The sequence below is a fragment of the Diuraphis noxia genome, unplaced genomic scaffold (genome assembly GCF_037042655.1).
Source record: "Diuraphis noxia isolate RWA-SAM2 unplaced genomic scaffold, SU_Dnox_SAM2 contig0003, whole genome shotgun sequence".
In the NCBI taxonomy this organism is placed as follows: domain Eukaryota; kingdom Metazoa; phylum Arthropoda; class Insecta; order Hemiptera; family Aphididae; genus Diuraphis; species Diuraphis noxia.
In genome coordinates this window covers 57,543,951-57,568,779 of record NW_028301713.1, presented here as the reverse complement: position 1 = coordinate 57,568,779, position 24,829 = coordinate 57,543,951, and the positions used below count along the sequence as shown (strand labels likewise).

Sequence of the window (24,829 nt, the reverse complement as noted above, 5' to 3'; positions counted from 1 at the left end):
TCAAATTATTCAACGTTTCTTTTTCCACAGATATTAATAAAAACCTTGTTAGCAATCATTAGACAATCATTGGGAAGATAAATACAATATTTTAATTTTTTTTTTTTTAATAAGAAACATTGTTTGTTTATTTGTATTCTATAGTCTACAATATATCTTGGAATAAAAATATTTAGTATTATAAATTTGTGTAAAATATGTATTTATTCGCATTTTACATATTTTACATATTTTAATGTAATATGTAATATACTTTATTGTTTTATGATCACCTATCTGTTGTTATTTCCAATTCTAATGCATCATTACTATTACTACTACCACTGCATTGACCGTCAGGCGTCAATAACTGTATGGTATAGAGTCTATACCATAGACGGTATAGTATTTAGTGTTTATTTTTGTGATATTTCCGCTGTGTTTTTATAATAATATTTCCAAGTGCCGAATGCTCAGTAAATTTGTACTAGTTAGTATTATTTACATAATATATTTTAATATATATATATTTAAAACATAATTTATTCTATGGTGCTACTAAGTTTAACTAGTAATAAGCCCTTATAATTGTATTATAATCGAATTGATTTAAATATATATTTACAATACCGCGGCCCATTGTGCTGTAGAATAGTAGCACAACGGCCAAGTTCAGCTCTGGTCTTAATAATTCTTGTAATGCAAAAAATAAAAAACAAAAATCGAACACTAGATTCACCACTGTAACGTCACTCTTACGCAGTCTCGTGGTTATCGAAGGTCAGGTCAGATACGTATAAAATATGTACCTGGCTTTGACCGGCCTAGAGTAAACCGGTTGTTTGGCGAATTCGCACAAATTCAAATTATTTTATTTTATTGTATAATGGCTTTGCTTCGTGTTTGGTAGCATTCTTTTGATTGGATACATTCTATAACTCACATAGTATTACGTTTTTCAGAATTGTCGGATTGAGATTTTTATCCAATTCTTTTATCACAAACCTTTTAAAATGGGTATTAAATTAATTTTTAGACAAATTTTATCTTAAATTTATAAAAAAAATCTCACTTTTGATTTGACTACCCAAATTATGTTGGTTGTTTAACATTAACAAATTAAAAGTTATAAAAAAATAATCAAACATGAAATATGAATCATGATATCGACCAGTATGTATATTAATATATATATATATATGTAACGAATAATGACCTATAGTATACCTAATAATAATTTTAAATTTTAATGCAATTACAGTATAGGTAATATAATTTTGTTAACCGGTTAATGAAAGTATATATAATTTCATAATATTTTTGTAATCAGTGTTTGAACTTAGAGGAGAGGTAGTGTGCCTCTTTTTAAGAAAATTTTTTGTTTTTAAATGTTAAGGATAAATATTAATAAATACATATTTATATCCTAATCAATAAGACATTTGCATGTTAAAGTTCGTGAATTTTTTTTACAATTTTACACTCTCCTTCTATTTTTTGTCGCAATTCAAGCACTGATTATGATCAAAAAATCGCAAGTAGGTAATAAACGATTATATGAATATTATGCTTGTCGGTAACTATAATAATTAAAACAAAAACAATCATATTATAATGTGAGAAGAAATCAAAAGGTTTTTAGAGAATTCACAACATTCACTCGTGATGGAAGGGGCTATAAATATATTATGGTTGTGAACGATGAATTCGAATCTATACCCCACCATTGAAAGCATTTAGACCTAACAACTTAACATGATCTATGATTCGCTTGTGCAAATCGCTTCTGTTAACATTATTACGATCACTCAGTTGAATAATGCCGCCTTGAGTCTGTCCAGTTATACTAGTGTAGTGTTTCCATCCGAGTACGTTTGCTACCCGCGTTAGCGTAGCACGTGCCATGGTGCCATGTCCGTCGGCCGGTGCGGTCGTCGCGGGTATTTTGACATTTTACTCATTGATTGTTCGAGGATCAGCCACCGGTAGTCCGAGTACAGTGAGTGTCAATACGTTTTTACCATATTTTTTTTATCGATATCGTTTTTAAAATTTTTTACCATTTCTAGACAACCAGAGTAGGTACTTATAGGTATTTTAAATTACTCATCCCGAAGATAGATATTTTCCGGGAATTTCAATACATAAAAACCGAACTTTGAACGAGTAGGTTGAATGAATTATAATTTATAATTAAACATTTTAAATTTACTATTTAGACGAGTGGAGTGAACCAAAATTTTTTGAATATATCATATTTAATTTTGCCAAGTTTAATGATTTTTAATCATGTTAAATAAATTTAAACTAAATTTTGAAAAGCTCATTTTGATGTATAGCAATCAGTAGAACAGTAGAAGTTGGTAATACCTCGTTATTAAGTGGGTAGTTAAACTAGATTAACGAAATGAATAAAATAAATCTTTATACTTACATACGAAAAATGATTTTGCAGAGTGGAGAAGATGTATCAACCTTTACTTCTAAGAATATTTAATGATAATTTTTTGATATTTCTTATGGTTAGCCATAGATTAAACAAATGTTTTCCAAAAACATAACATAACATGCATGATATTAATCAGTGGTGTTCATCCACATAATGGCTTTTTTCACTATATAAAATGTAACCCTCCCCCACCAAAAAAAAGTAAAAACTATATCAAATTTTAAATTTAAAAAAGAAATAACCAACCTCAATTGAAATAATTTTCGGTTCTCAAAATTGAGTCCAGACAAAAAACACCTCTTTTCAAATTTAACATTCCTCTATTAGTTCAAAATCTAGAAACACTAGTTAAACCAACTCTGGGTTACCAAATTATCAGCCCCTCCCCCCCATAGAAAAATCTTGGTTTTGCCACTGTGTTCTATATAAAAGTACATTATTAGATTATTATATAAATATAGGTAATACAACAGGAATCTATAAACAAAAGTACAATACTATCGTAAGTAATTTTTTTGTAGGGTCAACTCATTGAAAACCATGGTCATCATTATAGCAAGAATTCAGTAATAACCGAAGATGGATATATTATTAATTTATTTCACATCAAAGGCCAAGGCGGCCCACCATTTTTACTTCTCCACGCACTTATGGGAGCATCCGACCAATGGTTACTAAGAGACAGATATCATGATTTACGTAGGTTACACTAGATATATAGCCAGTCTGATAATATTGTGTTTTGTAAAAAAAACTAAAATTGTTCTGTTTCGGTTTTCGTAGCGTCAATTTTAATAAACAGTGGTTACGATGTCTGGTTGGGTGATTTTAGAGGGAATATATATTCTAAGAAACACACACACCTCAATGTATCAGATCCAGAGTATTGGAAATTCAGGTAAATCATAAATATATTATATAATCAATATAATTAGCAATTACAAATAACGAAAACATGTTCTTAAAGGAAGTTAAATAATTTAGCATAACTTGTATTCGATTCACACCCCTACACGTACCTATATTTAATTGTGTTGACTGTATAATATATAGTGTATATGCTACGTGCAATTGATATTGTTGAGTAGTTTGCCAATTTTAAATGATTTATTTGAAAAGATATCATAACAATTATTATTAATCGTAAAATCGGTTTATTATATTGTATTTTCGTTCTTTGTTTATTTAGATTTATACCTAACTCGGAACTCAAGCTTGCTGGCTAAAAAGCTCAAAAAGTTTTTTGATTATTTTTATTATTTTGTGCTCTCCACGGGTTGACTATATTGTACTAAACTCTGTTGCAGATTTCAACTGTATATAAATATAACTATAGGGCCCGGATTTTTATGCATAAACTAATGTTAAATATGCACATATTTATGCACTCAAAAATTCAAAAATTTGCAGAAAATATGCATAAAAACATTTAAAAAAAACTGAATTATAAAATATATTTTGTGAAAAAATACAATTTAAAAATCAGTATACGTGTGCTTAAAAAATATGTACACAGTAGCGGCTCGTCTAGGGAGGCAAGTGAGGCTCAGCCTCACCTAAGTATTATAAAGAAAAAGGAGGGACATATTCTATAATTATTGTTATTTCCAATCGACTTCAAGAATATTAAAACACTCAATAATATATTATACATTTTAAAATACAAAATCTTTTTGTTATTAATGTTATTATACATATATTATTATACTGATAAAAAAAATAAAAATAATATTTAAAATCGTGGATGAATTATTATAACAGAACCTTCAAGATTTTAATTTTTTTGGTGGGAAATTATTTCCCATTGCCCTATTGCCCTATGGTGTGTCAACATTTTGAAAATATCTGCCTCACCCATCATACGGTTCACGAGCCGCCACTATATGCACATACTATTAAACCTATACCTAAATTAAATAAATACAAAACTCATAAAGATAAAAATATAATATTAATTTTGGAACGAGTTATGAAGTTACAAAATGTGATTTTATATTTTCATATTCGAAAAATTTCTACGATTGTCACGTAGCATAGATTTATATTTTGAAAAACACCTAGTTAATCTCTCACGTAGTAATGATTTTTCTTTACTTTTGGTATTTTCTTAGAGAAAAATAAAAATTTGTCACTAAAGTAGACAAAATATTATTATTTTTTTTATATGAAAAAACACTGCGGTGGATAAATTACTCTAACAAATTACCGTCACTGACTAATTGAAATATACAAGCCGTGCATTGCGTATATTTAAAGTGTAGATAACAGTATAACACAGATTTACAGAATTGATGTTGACTGTCGATGAAAATTGGCGATTGCAATTCCCCAATTAGTACTTAAAATAACTTTTATTTCGGCATCAAACTCACCTTACCTAGGCAAATATAAAAAAATGTATCAACTATTTTTTTTAAATGCAAATTTTATGCAATTTTATAGAAATATGCAATTAATATGCATTTTCATTCAAATATGCCAAAAATTCGCAAAAAAAAATTTTTCCATAGACTCTATACAGACTAGAATTATTCTAGCTCAATTGTAGAAGAATATGCATTTATATAAAAATCTGAGCCTCACATATAACTTTGTGCTAATAATAATATAGCTAATGCCTGTTGATATGGCATGCAAGTCTAAGTGCTAAACACGTAGCCAGGCAACCTGGGCATGTGTCTTTTTTTGCAAAAAACCAGTTCTCAGATTGATGATTGCGGTTTATCTCAGATAAACCGTTACAAGTATCTTCGGAATGTTTGCCGGGCAACAGTTATAAGAGCTATACCGACATTCGACCATACATTGTACCGTCATATACCGACACACCGTGGTTATAATATATTATAGTGGTCATCGCACTGTTGTGTACCCATCAGAATGCTATATAATTTTCTGCGGACTGTACGTACACAATCGTGCAGCACTCTTTGCCGTTATGGTTAATTAGTGGTATACATTTTACTCTCTATATGGTTAGGTACATCCAATATCCATACATCATCCGACAGCCACGATATGAACAATAATCAACGATTATGTTTAATATGATTATAAACCATCAGACTGTGGAAGGTTACATAACATATAATTATATTTAGGTATGTATAATACGTATCATTATAGTGTTCACGGATAAAGGACCCCGGAATACCATCTGCATCAACAATTGGATTTCCCTCGAATCAATCCTTCAAACGATCTGTTCCTTAAATTTTATGTTAAAAATTGAATAACTTGCGTAAAATGATAATGAGTATTTTAATGAAATATTTTGCGTATTATAGTTCATCAACAGCACCCACGGCAGCAGTTGGCCGTTGTACCTAATATCTATTCACATTATTCTGAGTATAATGTGTATATAGTATGCAATGAAATAAGTATTGGTTAAAAAAAATTAATTCAATGCCTGTGTAATGCATAAAACTAGTTTCTGTATAGTGTAGGTATCTATCAAGTTAATTGTATTTAATATAGCCATATACTCGTTTCTTATTTATATACTTAATTATATTATAGTATAAATGTATAATATACACAAGGATTTAAAACATTTATATACTATAATTTTTGCTTTTTTTTGATGATACGACTCATGAATATTATATTTCTAGTGTTTTACTTTTTTGGATACGATACTTTAAAATCCAATGTCAATACTTAAATACTTAAATTATATTATAACTTTAACACATATAATCGGGCATTGCACATTACAGCACTACAGTACTGCACCCACACGATTCCTGTATTTATTGGTTAAACATCTTGAGAAATAATCCTTAATAGACTATCACCGCGATCTGTGCTGACGTAATACGACGTAACCTGCCCTAAAACCAATCTTTAACCCGAGTTCGATTGTTCATCATAAATTATATCTGCATACTGCAGAGGTAAGTTTTATATGCAACACGAAAAATAAACAAATCGAATATATTTACATTAATGTGATATCTAAAATTGTATAAAATCAATAATACGAGTGTAATATACAAATCATATTCAATAAATCGAATTTCGAGGTGGATATAAATATATTCGATTTATTTATTTTCCGAGTTGCATATAGAGCATACCTCTGCACAAATAATTTATGATGAACACTAATTCAAAGGGCAAAAAAACATATTTTAGGTTAATATAGTTTTCGTCTTATAGCGATTCGAATGTAGGTCTCTACATGCTAATTATAATAATATAATTTTTTTTTTTTTTGCAGCATTGACGAATGGGCGTATTATGATGTGCCAGCTATGATGGATTACATATGCAACAATACCGAGTACGATAAAATGTACGTAGTGACGTACTCTTTGAGCAGTGCCATTTTGCTGGCCACCGCGTCAGAAAGACCCGAGTACAATCAAAAGATAATCGTTAGCTATCATCTAGCTCCGTTCTTGGCATTCACCAACATCAAATCTCTTCTGTTACGAATAAGCGTACAATTTGGAGACTTTTACTTGGTTAGTAATTTTAATTTGTGTCCATTTTTATCTGCGTCTCTGACTCTCCACTTCTCTAGTGGCATATTAGACACAGTGGTGATTCTTTAACACTCAGATAATACTTTGTTGAAGGCACACTGATATATAAAATGTCTTTTGTATAACTGATTTTTACAATTTTACCACATCCCTCCCCCCCCCCCCCCAAGAATTTATCCTAAGGAAAGCCAATGGTTCTAACCATGGATATGAACTCATTTTATTAGCTGAATTGTCGTTTAATAATATTTTTAATATAATTATAATAATACATTAATCTAACTTGTAATATAATATGACTATAATATAACATATGACTATGCTACGTATAAAATTATATTCATCTAATGTTAAATCTATACCAATTACTAATATTTCATTACAATCGACGACTTTATAAGTTTGATATGTCATCGCCCTGATGATAATATTAAACTGAGGTTTCAAAAGTATTTTTTTAAATTATTAACAAGCACAATTACGGTTTATATTATATTAATGTTTGTACAATAGGTGTTTATTTTTTATGACAGTTTAAAAAATAACGGAAAATTATTAAGTCAGAAGGTATACTCTACAGTAATACCACACGACCATAAACTGACGTTTTAAAAGTTTGAATAATAAAGTAATAATTTTAGTACACGCCACTGTTGCAGGCAATATCACGGAACATCAAGAATCACGAATTATTTTCAAGGAACCATTGGTCAATGAACTCTATATCGCTGTTCTGCAATAAAAAATCAATTTTCTTAAAGGCTTGTATAACTTTGTTGTCTGAATTTTTCGGATTCGACACTTCTGGAAACTCTACTGTAAGTATTTCAAAAGCCGTAAAATTTTGCGGGTGACACACCAACTCTTTGTGTTATTATGTACTTGTATATTATTTAGACGATATACGTAGTTAAAATCAAGTAGAATAAGTCAAAATAATTACTTCTCAGAAAAGACTGTTATTCTTATTACTATAAAAAATAGTAAAAATTATCATTTTTTGTTGGAAACATCAAAATTTGTTATTATAATACCTAATAGTTTTGAAAAGTTAGAACTTTATTTGTAAAGACATTTAAACGGATCACAAAGTATAGCCGTAACATATACGATGATATCTATTACATTATTAGGCACCTAAATAATATACATAATACACTATACACCTAATACATAAAACATGCAATTGATTTAATTTAGCATTTATTGCAGTGGGTAAACTACCTACTTAGCAAGACTATAGTAACTTATTCACCATTATTAGTGTGGTATTAACCGATCATTATCTAAACTTTCTAGATTAATTTATACATTATAGTTTTATGTAATTTTAGATGGATCTAGATTTCAAATTGACTTACTCGAGGGCGGGCGTATCGCTGAACAGTATAGACCATTTGCTTCAAATGATCAAAGCCAGTGAGTATATTATTATTGTATGACAATCCTAGGTATAATGTATTATTCAATTATATTTTTCGCGTAAACAACGTTAAACTGTAGGTAAACTATTGCGGCAACTGTTATAACATTTAATAGTTAGTATTTTCATAATTCAAATATTTTCACCAAAAAAGAGGTTGCCTAGTTCTGAGATTCAGTGGCGTCATTTGGGGGGGAGGCAACTTGGGCATTTGCCCTAGTCTAACATTTACAACAACTTTAAGTCGGCACATTTAAAAATTATACGAAGTTTTATATTTAGCTCGTTAAGGCCATTGTAATGAATCATTCAATCATATAATATTGTTATTTTGATTAATAAATAAATTAATAATTATTTTATCAATTATAATATTACTGATAACAGAACAGCCGCCTTGTCCAAGTGGGACAGTTGGTACTTGGCGCTCACGCATTTAGACACTAGACTCTGGCAGTTGGCGCTCTGCAAAGTACGTACCTACTTTGTTCAAGCAAGAATTATTATATTTTAAACATTTGGTGAAAATTTCAAGTATTTATAGTGATTAGTTTTTGAATTACAACCATATAAAAAAAAAATCGATTTGGTCGAAAACTGGTTTTGCGTAAAAATTCCCGTTTTTCTGTCATTTTTTTTTTTTGTTTTTCTCGATTTTTTTGAAAATTGTTGGAAAATGTTTACTTTTGACCTCTATAATGCACCAAGGATATTCATTTTTCCATCGGTAACCACACCCCAAAGTTTGAAATTGAAGCATTATTTCGACTAGTTATGCTGTACACAGACACAAAAAAAAAAAAAACAAAAAAAGGCGGGTAAGTCGTGGATGTCACTCTGCTGTACAGTAGGTTGAAAGTGGGTTACTGTAATGGATGGAGTTAAATTTGAATCCAATGATTTTATATATCATTGTATACGAAAAACGATTCTGATCGAAGACGGTTTATCTGTCTAGAATATATTATAGATTATTAAAAATTTTCAAATCTTAGATTTAAAAAGAAAATTTTTTATGAATTTCTAGTTTAAAATAATTTGCGAATTTTCGTGATTTTTACACATGTTGTCAAAATTCAAAATTTGAATGCTTATAAAAAAAATATGTAACTATGTTTTCTTTTATTTTTCAACTGCAATTGTAAAAATATGTTAGGAATCTTGTATTAAATTTTCAAATCTTAGAATTAAAAAGAAAAACTTTTATGAATTTCTATCTTAGATAATTTGAACATTGCCGTAATTTTTACGTATTTAGTCAAAATATGAATTTTAAATGCTTATAAAAAAAAATCGTGCCAATGTATTTTTAATATTTTTTAACTGCTATTGTTACAATGTGTTAAAAGCCTTGTATTAAATTTTCAAGCTTTTCTACCGAACACATACATTTTTATCGATATTTATAGAAAAAAAAACTAAAAAAGTTGAAAAATTAAAATGTCAGTAAACAGCTCAAAACAAATCTAAATATTTTGATCAATTATAATTTTATCAAATATAGAAAATGCCTATATAAACAATCAGTGAAAATTTCAAGTATCTGCGGTCATTTGTTTTAGAGTTACACCAAAATAAAGAAATCGCTAAAAGTGAAAATCCAATGTTGTAAAAATTTAAATTTCAAATGCTCATAAAAATTTAATTTGAATTTACGGTGGACTTTTTATTTGTGATAAAGATTGAAAATTTTTTAAGGAATCTTGTATTAAATTTTCAAATCTTAGATTTAAAAAGAAATTTTTTTATGAATTTCTAGCTTAAAATATTTTGTGAATTTTTGTGATTTTTACGTATTTTGTCAAAATTCAAACTTTGAAGGCTTATAAAAAAATTTTGTGGCTATGAATTTATTTTATTTTTCAACTGCTACTGTAACAATATGTTAAGAGCCTTGTATTAAATTTTCAAGCTTTTCTGCCTAACAAATAAATTTTGATCGATATTAATTTTTTAAAAACTAATAATGATCGAAAATTTCAAATGCCTATGAATAGTTCAACTTTAGTCGAAAATTTTTGAAAATTGCATGGTGGATAGAATATACTTATACAAACATCGGTGAAAATTTCATGTATATATGGTCATTTGTTTTAAAGTTACATCAAAAACCAAAATCGATTTTATCGAAAAATGAGTGTGCGTAAAATTTCCCGTTTTTCCCTTAATTTTTAGTTTGTTTTTCTCGATTATATAGAAAAGTATTAAGAATTTTCCCCAAAAGTACCAACTAGATTCACTTTCTGATCGAACGAGGTACTGTAGTCAAAAATCGAAGCATTTTTACTGCCCCAAAACGTGATGACAGATACAAAAAAAAAACACACATCATGGTAATTTCAATAAATTTTAAAAAACATACATCATTGTAAAATCAATAAATTCATTACTCTGTTCAGAATCTAAAAATAAAATTTTTTTATTATTATATTATTAATTAAGATATTGAGAATGCCAACATAGGCATATTTTATCATAGTGTTGGGCATTTAGCTATGACTGTAAATATTTTTAACCTTTAACCATTTATTATAGAATAAATTATTAAAAAATGTATTAGTATTATTTTAATTTTATTATAATCAATGCTAGGTATAACCTATTTTTTATTTATTTTCACATTTCTCAATAATTGTACCATTCGTCATTCTATTAAATATGTCACAAAAATGTTTATATTTATAATACTTTAAAATCTGGTATATGATGTTCAAATACCTGAAAATTTACCCCCCCCCCCCTCCCTCATTTACTATGGATTTTATTTTATGTAAATCTGTGTGAAAAACATTTTGAGTCGGCAAATCAGTGAGTGTTTGCCCTAGTCTAATAAAAACTGAATTGACGCCACTGCTGAGATTCTTTATTAAAATAAGTAGGTACGTTTTGTTGTTTTGTATACGAATTACCTACCTATAATAAAATATTATTTTGCCCTACAATGATGGCCTTGAACAGTGGAAAATTAAATTCTATGTAATAATATTGTTTTATTGCCCCAAGTTTGACACAAATTTCAAAAGCAAAAAAAAAAATTATGAAACACATTGTGGAACACATTTAATAATGATTGATTCTTCATTAAATAACTAGAATAATAAGAACCTGCAGGTTTTCTCACAACTTGATAAATTACCGGTCCAAGTTTGATTTCGTAATTTCCATTTAAATTTTACAATTTAAATTTATACTTCTTTCTCTAAAATTCCTAAGTAACCACATTTTATTGTATTTACCATAGTAAACTAAACTAATGAATGATTCCGACACATATTATATTTCGGTATATTATTTTTTAAATAAATTTAAATGACACTCTTGTTTGAGTACTTACGTCAACGTCATACATCAAAGCCATTCAAAGGAACAGTGACATATAATCAAATAATGAAAGTGCTGTACAGTGACGTTTAATTTTTAATTTATACTTTATGCATGCCACTAAACTTTTAAAGGCGTGTAAATATTTAGTATACCCAAAGTCCAAATCAATATAATACAATATAACCAGATATATGTACTGGTTTTATTGTACATACATGATTTCTACTGTAAAAATACTAATTTATAAAAATGCATAACATTTATTACATCTTTTTTGAAACCCACATGAACCGGTATCTATATATGATATTGGCATAGGTGCAAATAGGTCAAGGATCTTTGGGGGGGGGGGGGGGGGAATTAGTGCCCACAATTTTAAATTTAGTACCCTTAAGGCCTTAAATAATATTCGTGTTTATGCATCAAAAACTTCTCCTTACAAAAAACTACTAAAATGAGAAAATGCATAGTTTAAACACTCTTAGTTTTTTTATTGAAATTGCGCCTATGGATATTGGTATTCACGTACAAATCGTACAATGTCCTTACTATACCAGAAAATGAAGTCGTAATTCTCGTAGTATGTGGGACATGATAATAAAATACAATATTACCTATTGTATCAATATATTATGTTTAACACTACTGTGTCTCCATTGGCGCAAATAGGTGGGGGCTTGGGGGGACTTACTCCCCCCATATTTTTGCCAAGTCCCCCAGTTCAAAAGTCATTAATTAGTACTGAGAATATATAATTTTTAGAAAATATTATAGGAGGAGCTTTAATTCCCCCAAAATAATTTGTCTATTTGTGCCTATGTGTATCTCTATCACTATCATTAACTACACTTAACTGGTATAATAGAAGTGGTATATTAACTATATAACAATGCGATTTCACAGATAAATTTCAACATTACGATTTAGGACGTAGTAAGAATTTGGAAAAATATGGACAAATCAAACCACCGGAATACGATCTACGAAAAGTCACGTCACCCGTTGTATTGTACTACAGCAAGAATGACAGGGTCGTTGACAGTGGCGTAAGTCGACTATTCTATATTTTATATTGATATTTGCATTTTATAAATTCCATAATTTTATGACGACCAGCTTAACGCCAAATTTGATGAACATTATACATTAATAACATATTAAAATAATATAACTAATATCGCCATACTCGCTATTTTTCTGGTGAAGACCAGTGCTCTATACTGTCCAACTCTTGAATTAGATTTAGATGAGATAGCCGAAAGGTAATAGGTAGATATTGGAAAAAAAGCATCTTTATAGGTTCCTGCAGTGGTGGTTATACATGATGTTCAAAGGGGGGAGTGAAAATAAAGGCAACCCCCATAGCATTTTTATATATAGTATACAGCCATACAGAGTGTAACAGAAAGACCTGAAAAAAAAATTATGTTAATTAATCATATGATAAAAATTGTTGATATTATATGATAAGTAAAGCATTTAAGAAATATACTCATGTTAGCAGCAAATTCTCAAAAATCATATTTTTAAAAAAGTTTATTACGTTCCAAATTAATTTAACCAAAAAAATATTGAATTTTAGAAAAATTCTAAAAAATAAACTACTAGAATTTCATAAATCTTTTTTCCCCAGCCCCCCGTCATAGAAAAAATTGTATCAATAACGTCTTGACATATTCAGAGTGTATCTCATGCGTATCTTTATGTCGTAGCCCTCATGCTTTTTTTAATGATTATGGGTCGATAATTGAAATTTTTTATATTTCAACAAATTCACACTAATTGTTGGCAAAAGAAAAATTTGAAAAATACAATTTTTCTATGATAGGGGGGGGGGGCTGTGGAAATACGAAAAAAATGAAAAAACGATTTTTCAGAGTATATAACGGGTGCTGCACAAATTCTGACTGTTGTCGCACAAATCACACTAATGTTTGGCAAAAGAAAAATACAATTTTTACTAGGATGGGGAGTTGGGGTAATGTGAAAAACGAAAAATGATTTTTCCGAGTATAAGGGTTGTCACACAAATTCTCATTGCAGTTGCACAATTTCACACTAATGTTTGGCAAAAGAAAAATTAAGAAATTAAAATGTTTCTATGTTGGTGGGCTGGGGAACATTTATCCAGCCCCCTTATATATATATATATATATTAATTTACAGTTAAACCAGTATGGCAGTATCGCCAGTATCGCACAAATTCACACTAATGGCACACTATAAGGTTAGCAAAAAAAAAAAAATTCAAAAATCATATTTGGGGAGCTGGCGAAATGTACGTCCGTTAGTTGCCTATTTACGTGTCCAAGTGATCGTAATCTTGACAATTTATTGGAAATTGAAATTAATTTCATATTATTATGCCAGACATTCCAGTAGGTATATCCTATTGAACAAAAAAATTGATTCAGTTATTGAAATCCTAGCTGAAAATAACCAAACCTGTGTAAATAATTTATAATGGATTTTTTTTTTTAACTATATATTGTCTAAAAGAAACTAAATCTATTATTAAGTCTAATTGTTTTATATTATTCTGTTTCTATAGACTATACACAAGCTGATCTCGGTTCTGCCAAACGTTTACCAATCAATAATGATTCCACATAATAAATTTGGCCATATAGATTATGCATTTAATTCAAATGCTAAAACACTAGTTTTTGATTCGGTTATTAATATCGCCAGACAATTTAGAATCACACCAAGCCATCGGCAGTACGGTTATTATTATTATTATTAGGTACCGACAACATTTTGTTGTTGTAAACTTTTAACTATTATAATATATTTTGTACAGTTTTAAAACATTATATTTGTGCAATCAATGTATTTTTATTGATAATATTGAATTATACCAAAGTTTAATTATAGAACATAATTTATTTCTATAACCTCTTAAATTATAATTTTATTATTGAATCATACCCTTATATAGATCATTGTTTAAAATATACAGGTAAATATAAATATAAATATTCTGAATATTCAGTATAATATATTAAACCATGTTCATACGTCATACCTAAACCTATTACCTAATACAATGAAGTATTGAAAAATTGAATATTTATAATAATTTTTCATAATTTTGACAAAATTCTTACTTTTGGCGATCATATTGTCTTCTGTAAATGTACTCACTATTTTTTTAAATTACACTTTTAATAACTTATGAGGAACCCCTTTTACTTAGTCCATATATTATATTGCATAATACATTAATATTATTTATACAATTAAAAAAAATATATAAATATATTTCAGTAGGTAGGACAGGTAGGTAGTTGTACACTTGTACACAGGTAATTTTTTAATTAAACTGCCGTAACATAAAACCGACTGTACAATTAATCTACAGATAATAAGGAATAATTTTATATCAATATCATAGGAATAAGAAGAAATAAAAATAACAATGAATGCATAAACATGGATGGATCAAACTATAGATAGCGTCAACAATCAACAAGATGGCGAGTGTCAACTATGTGATAATCTAGATATTGGCAATTGGTGATCGGCAGTGAACGTTTTAATTTTTAAATATAAATGAAAAAACAAAAACAATTTAAAATAAATAATTCTGATTGTATTCATATGATATACTCGTAAATTATAAAAAAAGTGGGTAAGAGGATGTCACTCTGCTGTACTGTAGGTTACAAGTAAGTTACCTACTTTAATGGATGGTACCTATTCAATTTGAATTCAATGATATATCATTATATATGAAAAACGATTCTGAGCGGAGACGGTTTGATAGTCAAGAATATTTTATAATTTGGTTCTATAATAATTATATTGTTATTATTTCAAAAAAAAAAGGAACAAATGCACTTTACCACGCACCTCACGAATTTCGATTTTTTTTTAAAAAAAGACGTGTTTTTCAACGCTGATTTCGAAACTGTTTGAATTTTTGCACGGAGACAATTATTTTGGAAGTTATAGCCCCTCAAAATTTGCGATCTTATGTTTATACTCGCATGCGCGCAACACTACTGTACACTACTGCCGCGCGTAAAACGGTTTTAGATTTTATTTTTCCCCGATGACAATCTTAAATTTCAAATCCGATTTTCCTAAATTATTGTTGTTTATATTGTAATCACAACTGTTAAAATAACATAAGTAAAATAAGTGTATAGTAGCTCCCTTCACCTACCGGCTCCGGTTAAACTTCGTCCCTAAACTTATAGGGAACCTTTTATTAAAATTTCAAGTTTTTTGACCCGATGAGTAAAATATTATTGACATATATAGAATAAAAACTAAAAAAATGGAAAATTTCAAATGTTCAAAAAAAATTTTTGAAATATTTTAAAAATTGTATCAAGTATAGGAATTGATAAAATAAACATATGGTACAAATTTCAAGTGTCTAGAATTATTCGTTTTTGAATAACAAAAATATCTTTTTAATTTAAAAAGATACATTTTTATGAATTTATAATTCAAAATAAATTGCAAATTTTTGCGATGTTTACATATTTTGTTAAAGTTCGAACTTTCAGATAACGTATTTTTAATATTTTATAACTGTCATTGTAACAATATTTTAGGAGCCTTTATAAAAATTTTAAGCTTCTTTTATCAAACGAATAAAATTTCATTGACATTTATAAAAAAAAATTTAAAATTTAAAATGTCTATTAATAACTTAAAAATATTTGAAAATATTATCAAGTATTGAAAATATCAATATAAACATTCAGTGAAAATGTTATATACCTACGGTAATTTGTTTAGAGTTATACCAAAATGTATAACCTAACCTACAACCAATTGGAATTTTTTATTAGAGGGGGGGGGGTGGTTTAAATCCCAACACCCATGATGATTGAGACGAATTGCTCAATATTATTCTGTTTTTAGACTTAATAGTTAATACAAACATACATTACACAAGCTTATTTCAGTTCTGAAAGACAATAATAATAATAATAAATCTAGCTACATAGGTAGATTAAGCATTTAATAAAAATCAAGCCTAAGATATTTTTCTATTTATATCGCCAGAAAGTTTTAGAACTGTATGCAGTGCCGTAACTAGCTTTATGTGCGCCCTTGGCAACCAATGTTATAAATTTATAAAGAAGTTTTAGCATTTATATGATATAAAAATTGCACCCCTAATGTGATCATTTTAAACTGCGCCCTTGGCCACCGCCCACCTTGCCAATGCCTAGATACTGGTTTTATTATTATTCACAATATTTTGTTGTAAATGTTTAACTATTTTATTATTTATGTACAATCATTGTGTTTTTATTGAATTATTTTAATTTAATAATCTCATAGATTATTGATTCATACCTGATACAGGTATATGTATAGCAATTTAAAACTCCAATGCTATAGATGTGCTTGGAAATTTCATCCTGTGGTGCACACTACACTGCTTTATTTGGTACGATAGAAAATAATTAAGATATTTGAATGAGAGTATTAATTAAATTAACTCCGTGATTATTGAAAGGATAATAATTAAATTATCTTTTATTTTTATTTTTATTTATTAAAATTAAAATGTTTCAGAAAATTACATGCTATAACAAGTTTGATCTTTCTTAATAGGCGTAGTTGATATTAATGCCTATATATACTATATAGGTTGCACTTATTACAGATATTGTCGTGTTTGCAAGTTACTGCAGGTGGATTGCCTATCTGATGATACACTGTTAGAATACCTACTTGACTAAACTGCATGTAAATTAATTTTTCTTTGAGGTTACTATCTGTATTGCTAAAAATTTAAACCCAATTTTTGATTTTTTACTTTTTAAATACAAAATACACGAGGGGAAAAAAATTCCATATTATCAATAAATTCATAAACCGGTATATTTTAAGGGATTTTATTACGCAAAAGTACTTATGGCTATAAATAATACAATTAAGACAGTAAAAATGTTTAATGGATAATAAATAATAATGCTATGCATAGAGAAAATTTTATTTTTATTAGTTTTCTATTTTTTTTTTAAAGTATTTTTTTCACAAACACTAACTAGATTCAATGAATGAGTAAAATAGAAACTATAACTATTTTTTTCTTTACAAAACAAACTGAAAATTCTTGAATTAAATTTTAAATGTATGTTAAGCAGCAAACATGATATATATTTGTGGTTCAGTTAAATACTTTGTACAAGATATAAAAAGAAAATTTAAAAGATTTCTTAAAATGTCACTAACATTTCTCCATCATTGACTTCCTCGAGTCTTTCTCTGTCTGGACGTAAGTAGTCTTTAATAAATGTTATGGCACTAATAGATAATCCATAAAAATATTTTGGTGTTAGTTTCAAAATATTATTAGCCTTATATCTCCAGCCCAAATGGCTTTGACAATTCGGACATAAAATTATTGTCCAATTATACCTGCAGAAAAACCAGTTATTATAACAATGAGTAATGATTATTATCTAATAAAAAAAATAAAAATGTTATATTATACCCAGGGAACCAGCAGCATTCAGTTGATGGATTTCCTACTGCTATCACATTTACATCATCATCAAGGTCAGTAACTGTAATTAAGTTATGGATTTGCCCCCAAGAGTTACAAAAAGTACCCTGGGGTCCTTCAGGAGACATCGGAAATACATTAGTCATGTTGCATAATGAGATGTTACACCCTGATCGAGCACACATGAATTTTTGCATTGATTGCTATAATGAAAAAGTGATAAGACATTGTAGTTACTTTAATTTCTTTAAATTTCTCACAATTTTATTCCAGTACTGTAATTCATATTGAAGTCGAAGGTTTGTTGATTCGATACCAAGCAACTCGCTTACTTGTTCTTGATTAAATATACCAAGTCTTGTCACTTGGAATGACAACAAATACGGGTCATCTGAGATCTTTACATCTTTATCTTTAAAGTATAACAAAACACAAAAATGGTTGAATATCATTTAAAAATTTGATCAAACTTTTTTCTATGGTACATGACATAACAAGTTTAAATGTAATTTACATGCAATATAATTCAATTCACATTTCATGCTTTTTAAATATAAGCAAATAATTATTGTAAAATGTATTTTAACACTATTACTTATAATTAATTATAATATATATTATAGAATATTAACACACTAAAAAAATATTCAATCATTTAACCTTACACAACATTTTTACTTTCTTGGAAAGGCGAGAAGCCAGTTCATTAACATCAAACTGTTTATAAACCCAATCTGGCCACTGAGTTTGCCACATGTCTCTTTTACGGCACCTATGCATATTAAATAATATAATGTTAATTTTTAATTATTAAATTTTATTGGACATTGTTAAAATGTATTACATTTGACCATGGCTCGTATTACGTTTCTTTGGATGTAAACACAATGTATTATATGGATGTGTAAGTGTAATATCTGGTATGATTTTGATTTTAGCCAAAGCAAGCGATTGTTCATGACTAGAAAAAAATGAAAAATGATAATTATTAATTATATTTAATAACCAAATTGATATCCCCAGGGGGACACTTAGTGTTACAGGTATGGCGAACCTGGGGCCCTAAGTTCCTCTCTTCCCAAGGTATGGGAAGTTGATCGTAGGGCTAACAACCCTAAATTGTGAAAAAAAACTTTAAAAAAGAAACCAGTTAAGTACTAAGATGTGAAAAAATACTGACAGAAAAAATAAAGGTTGAGGAAATTGAAGAAAGTTAAAATAACCCCAAAAGATTCTTTAACAACACTGCCAACATTAAACGGGGATATAAACCGCAGACTAGGATTTTAAAGAATGAATTAGGTGAGTTAGTGAAAAAAGAGGAAGCAGTAGTAGAAGAATGTTATACTGGACTTTGGACAGAAAAAATGGAAAGGCTTACTAGTGGCAGCGCAGCTCCTCAATGGCCCGTTAAGTTGTCGAAGAAGAAGAACCACATTGATAATCTGACTCAAATAAAAATAAATTCTTTTATAGTAGTCAATTGATTTCTGTAGTTGTGTTTTGTGCTAGACAGTTTTAGTCTCTGTCCCATTTTTTTTTTATATATATCAAAATAGATAGATATATTAAAAAAAATTATAGAAACTGTTAATTGTTAATTAATTGAAAATTGAAAATTAATGATCTCAGTCTCATTTGTTTATTTTTAAATTATATCAATTTTAGTATTTAAATGTTTCATAACTATAATATTTTGGACTGGAGATAATGTACTAAACAATTAACAATATCCATTACCTATAAAGAATAATAATTTAAGTTTAACTGTAATGGTAGCCATTGACTAGTAACATAATTTTAGAAATTACTTAACTGAGTAAACAATATATAATATACTCTCATATCTATTTATACTATTTAAATATCTCTACTAAAATAATTTTAAAGTCTATATAAATATATTTTATAATACCTAGTAGTAGTAGTAGTTTATAAAAAAATTACATAACATATGCAAATAGAATAGTTTTTTTTTAAATAATCAAAAACCGTTAGTTACCTTTCAGGAAATTGATTAATTTCCAAGACTTCAAAGCGCTGATGGCCCATAGCTTTAATTTGAAAAGATATAGAATATTCGATTACAACGGAGTGTTCAAAAACTTCAGCGATTGTACCAAATGTTCGCTTATTTTTATTACTAATAAAAAAATAATGATCTTATATTATTATTATTTATAAGTGAATAACTAATTATATATGTTTTACAGTTTGTAGCAAACTCCAAATGCACGATTACGAGTTATTGCATATTTTAATATAAGTTTAATATCTGAAGATTGAGCTATAATTGGCAGAATTTGTCCAGGCATTAAATTTAACTTTAAAAAAATAATTGGTAAAGAATGAACAACGCCTTCTTCATATATTGTGCGTCCAGAAGCTTCTTGAAGTCCATCTCCCAAATACTAAAAGAATACACAATCAATTATAAAAATGTTCAACTGGATATTTTTACAAATTATTATATAATAAACAAATGCATAATATTAGATTGTTCATTAAGATATTTAAATTTAATGTTACTGAATTAATAAAATTAATTAACAACATGATTTTTTTTTTTTAATCCTTAGGTTTTACTGATAGACAATGAAAATATAATTACCTGATGAGCTGCAGTTAAACTTTGGTCATACGGTGTTTCAATAAAAGGTAATGGGGCTAAATATAATAAGAAATATGGATCAATTTATATATTCAAGATGTTAAAATGTAAAATTATGTTCAAAAATATCAGAACAAATATATTTTATACTTACGGATAACTGTATCTTGAAAACGTCTTTCAAGATATTCAAGTATAAATCCTTGATTCTCAAAACTAGAAAAAAAATTTAAATTAAATTAAATACAATTATTATTCATCTTTGATGTTATAAAAATGTTTCTAAAATAATATTTTTAGCATACATTTATACAGAGATTGAAAATATCACAATTTATTAAATTATATTAGTCAAGAGATTAGCAAGTTAAACCTTAAGTGACAAGTGTATTCAGGGTTTGGCCATTCTGGCTCACTTACTTAAAAATAATGTTTTGAGGGGGAACAATTGATTTCATAAAGGTCTGTCTAAACAATAACTCTGAAAATAGTTTTACTCGACTACGCACAATGCTTACAGTCCTTAAATGAACTCAGTAGCTAGAAAAATCTAAAATAATTCTTAAGCAACCTAGAATTGACTCACCAACAATTTAAAATAAACACAAGTAGGTATCTACTTCTATTACTGCTTTTTAAAGACTATGTTTGTTTCACCATTGAATGAATCACTATTGATTTTATAGGTAATAAGTAGCCAATTTATTAAACTTGATCCATAACTACAAAATATATTAAATTAACCCTCACTTGTCGTCATCATCAGATTCAATGTTTTGGACATTTGGGATGTTCAAAGGGTTAGGTTCATTCACATTGTTCGATTGGTTCGGTTGCTCAAGATGACCACTATAAACAAATAGAAGCTCTTACAATAGGAAATTTGATCACTCAAGTACTCAATCCATAGCTAAAAAAAATATTAAATAAACATTTACTCGTTGCTATCATCAGACTGGAGCATCATGATTCTTGAGAGGTTTTGGAGGACCGAAGCACTTATATTATCATTCCGTACAAATAAACCATCATCACTAAAAATAAAAATAAACTCTTAGGTACAATAGGAAATTTGACCACTCGGCCCTAACTATAAAATATTATATTAAATTAACACTCACTCGCTATTTTCGGAGTTGGGTAAGCTGTTAGAAATGAGACGTGAGTTGTTCCGGGAATTCATATTCACAACGTTCGCTGTTCGCTTGTTCGATAACAACGAAAAGAAACTATTGTAAGGCACTGACTGTCTAGCGCCTGGACTCGGAATTATTAAAACGTTAACAGGGACCTATTGAGTATCTATCGACGTGAAAATATCATTCAAATAACATTATGTCATTAATCGTTGTTATTTAAAAACCACTAATGACTAATGAGAATACGAAATATTAATTAAATTAACAACAATCGACATAAATTAAATTCTATTATTCTAACAATATTATTATAAAGGCATAATATAATTTAGACATGAAGACATACAGTAAGTTGTAGTTAGACAGTCTGCATTACAAGATATTATATATATATATTTATATATTATGATAAATAAACATGATGCACACCAATGAATCATTATTATGGTGAAATGTTATATATTGGTTTCAGTGGCAACACTGGCCTGCGGACCCAACCGTAATAAATTACCAAGTCCGTGAGTCGTAACATCGTTTATACAATAATTTTAGTCAAGTCGGGCATTTTATTATTTTTAATTTTACTAAATTCCTAGGCAAATAGTAAATTAATTTAATTCTTATGCAATTTCACTATCCACCAAGATGTTTAGTTAAATACCTATTTCAAGTAAGACAAATAATAAAAATGAAACATTTTGTATTATCTTAAAAACTTAACCAGGTATACCTATTTTCTATTCATTTATATTTTATTGCTATTTTATATAAAAAAAAATATAAAAATATATTATTCATGATTGTGTAAAATTCGTAATAATATTTTTAATTTCTTGCTCATCGGCTGGAGTGTAAAAAATGAAAAAAAAAGTTATATTAATTATAATTACTAAAAAATTGTTGTTAATTTATTGTCATCACTTGTTGTTACATGTTATTATGTGATGGCGTTTTATTTTCAAATTTGCTATTTATTTTGCATATTTTGGGGTTTAGTTGTTTGTGATTTTTTTGCATTTTACCAGTTTTGAATCAAAATCGGTTAAATTTTAGTAAACGTGTTTTTAGATTTGTGTCAATTTTAATAAATTGTAAATGTATAGATTAAGAAATAGAGGCTGATGCAACGCCGTACAATTAGTAATTACAGCGATAATATGTAGGTAGAACATAATATTAGTTATTACGATAATTTCGTATTAGATACTAGTAGGTAATTAGTGAATCCCGGAATAAAAATCCCCAGAAAAAAAATCGCCGGTAAATAGGTTAATTAATAGGTAAATTCAAAGTTGTACTAAGTATGAAAAAAATATAAAATAATAAAATATAAATGTATAAATAAGAACACGTATGAATAAAAACATAAATATGACTGTTTCCAAACTAGTTGGTCAAAAACATCCTACAATATGAAAACTTATTAGGAAAATTAAAAACGAAATTGACGCCGATCGAGCAGTTAGCATTGGATGTTTAAGGTGAACCAAGACGTACAAAAAGAGGACAAAATCAAACAATAAATATTCGCTTGAAAGAGTTAGTTATAAGACAGAGTGAAGATAAATTAAGCATTGGAGACTTTTTGACAGCTGTGTCTATTAATATACGAAAACGAACTGACTGAACCGAATCTGACTATAATTTTAGTATAGGTGCCTAATTATATATATATATATATATATATATTTTTTTATTGATTAACTAACTAATATTATATTATTTACCGGGGATTTTTTTCCGATTACCCTCATCCCACACAACTAATGAGATTTCTTGAAAAATTGATCTATCGTAAAATTTGATATGCTACGAATTTGTACAACGGAGACAACACGTACCTACGTGAGGCGTCCTCTTAATTATTTTCCTTTTATTTCCATTATAAATAGTAATTAACACTTAAAAGTGAAAATTATAATAATAATACATTTTGTGATTGCTAATCTATATTATATTACTTCAATACCTAGAACCTATTCACACACAGACGATAGTTACGAGTAAATACTATAGATAGTTACGATTGGTGTGTAATAGATGGATGTACGGGATACGGGAAAATGTTTATTAGTTTATACCACGGACTAAGATATATCTTAGTCCGTGGTTTATACAAACAATTTTAAAAATAGACATGGACTCTTCTAAATGTACATATTTTATTCATATCAATCATCAATTGCCAATTGCCAACTGATATCGGAACTATTTTTATTTTATAATTCAATATCCATGTCTTTAAAATATGTTTTATTTTTCTATGTCTATCTATTACCTCTGTTGTTCTTATGGTTCTTTTTTGAAACAGATCATAAAAAAAATTCTATGTAAATACTAAATTAAAAAATAGGTTATTATGTCTAAAAAATTTCGTTTGCCGAAAGTGCCAACTTTCATGACGATTATCCAATGGCGGGGTGTCACAAACACCTGACCCTACTTGGCTCCGACCCTGAATGCATTCAATAATTGGAATTAATTTACCTATCTCTATTTTGTTTTATTACTTAAACTCTTAGCAATAAATTATCACGATGCACTACTGGCACTATCAATACACCTTTGACACTATCCTATACATTTACCGTATTATATTAAGTATATTTTATTCAGTTAAAAAAAAGGATTTAAAAAATTAAATTTTAAATTTTAAAATATAATAGACATTTGTACATTTTATTCTTTGTTAAAGGGAAGGGGGTGTGGAAACCCCTAAACCCTCCAGGTAGTTACGACCCTGGATATTATATTCAACATGTAAAACTATCATTGATCAAATCTGCAAACTTCACAAGTATATTTAAATTTCTGCATGACGTTTAGATCCATAAAAACATATATAAATCAGTATTTAAATAATCTAAATATTAAAACCAATAATCTTTTTATAAAATAAAGTTATGTTTTATATATTTTGCAAACACAAA

At 28.0% G+C, this 24,829-nt stretch overlaps 2 protein-coding genes across 4 annotated transcripts; one reads left to right on the top strand and one right to left on the bottom strand.

The window, feature by feature from the left end:
• Window positions 1-1,775: 1,775 nt before the first annotated feature.
• On the top strand, window positions 1,776-14,552 carry LOC107162223 (lipase 3-like). 2 transcript variants are annotated; one of them, XM_015509070.2, is made up of 8 exons: window positions 1,776-1,978; window positions 2,950-3,127; window positions 3,212-3,326; window positions 6,654-6,900; window positions 7,581-7,739; window positions 8,256-8,340; window positions 12,572-12,714; window positions 14,220-14,552. In XM_015509070.2, the coding sequence occupies exons 1-8, from the start codon at window positions 1,883-1,885 to the stop codon at window positions 14,412-14,414; spliced, it is 1,218 nt and encodes a 405-aa protein (XP_015364556.1). In that variant the 5' UTR covers window positions 1,776-1,882; the 3' UTR covers window positions 14,415-14,552. The 2 variants fall into 2 exon arrangements, with proteins under 2 accessions (XP_015364556.1, XP_089078619.1); XM_089222493.1 differs by lacking the exon at window positions 1,776-1,978 and adding an exon at window positions 2,040-2,145.
• A 3,069-nt stretch (window positions 14,553-17,621) lies between these two features.
• LOC107174069 (protein cereblon-like) lies at window positions 17,622-22,260 on the bottom strand. Of its 2 annotated transcripts, none has more exons than XM_015524997.2 (12): window positions 21,882-22,260; window positions 21,699-21,813; window positions 21,511-21,609; window positions 20,915-20,976; window positions 20,761-20,816; window positions 20,361-20,560; window positions 20,152-20,292; window positions 18,994-19,110; window positions 18,815-18,921; window positions 18,410-18,561; window positions 18,138-18,352; window positions 17,622-18,061 (listed from the first exon to the last, which is right to left on the bottom strand). In XM_015524997.2, the coding sequence occupies exons 2-12, from the start codon at window positions 21,725-21,727 to the stop codon at window positions 17,860-17,862; spliced, it is 1,380 nt and encodes a 459-aa protein (XP_015380483.2). In that variant the 5' UTR covers window positions 21,728-21,813; window positions 21,882-22,260; the 3' UTR covers window positions 17,622-17,859. The 2 variants fall into 2 exon arrangements, with proteins under 2 accessions (XP_015380483.2, XP_015380406.2); XM_015524920.2 differs by having other exon boundaries at window positions 21,699-21,794.
• Window positions 22,261-24,829: the final 2,569 nt, after the last annotated feature.

Bases quoted from the DNA above. Each gene is read 5' to 3' on its own strand.
- LOC107174069 (XM_015524920.2), bottom strand. From the start codon at position 21,943: ATGAATTCCCGGAACAACTCACGTCTCATTTCTAACAGCTTACCCAAC. The intron at 20,561-20,760 runs GTAATTATATTT...GTATTCTTTTAG, and splicing joins GTTTAACTGCAGCTCATCAG to TATTTGGGAGATGGACTTCA. The intron at 18,562-18,814 runs GTAAGGTTAAAT...TATACTTTAAAG, and splicing joins CAAGAAAGTAAAAATGTTGT to ATAAAGATGTAAAGATCTCA.
- LOC107162223 (XM_015509070.2), top strand. From the start codon at position 1,883: ATGGTGCCATGTCCGTCGGCCGGTGCGGTCGTCGCGGGTATTTTGACA. The intron at 7,740-8,255 runs GTAAGTATTTCA...ATGTAATTTTAG, and splicing joins ACACTTCTGGAAACTCTACT to ATGGATCTAGATTTCAAATT. The intron at 8,341-12,571 runs GTGAGTATATTA...GCGATTTCACAG, and splicing joins GCTTCAAATGATCAAAGCCA to ATAAATTTCAACATTACGAT.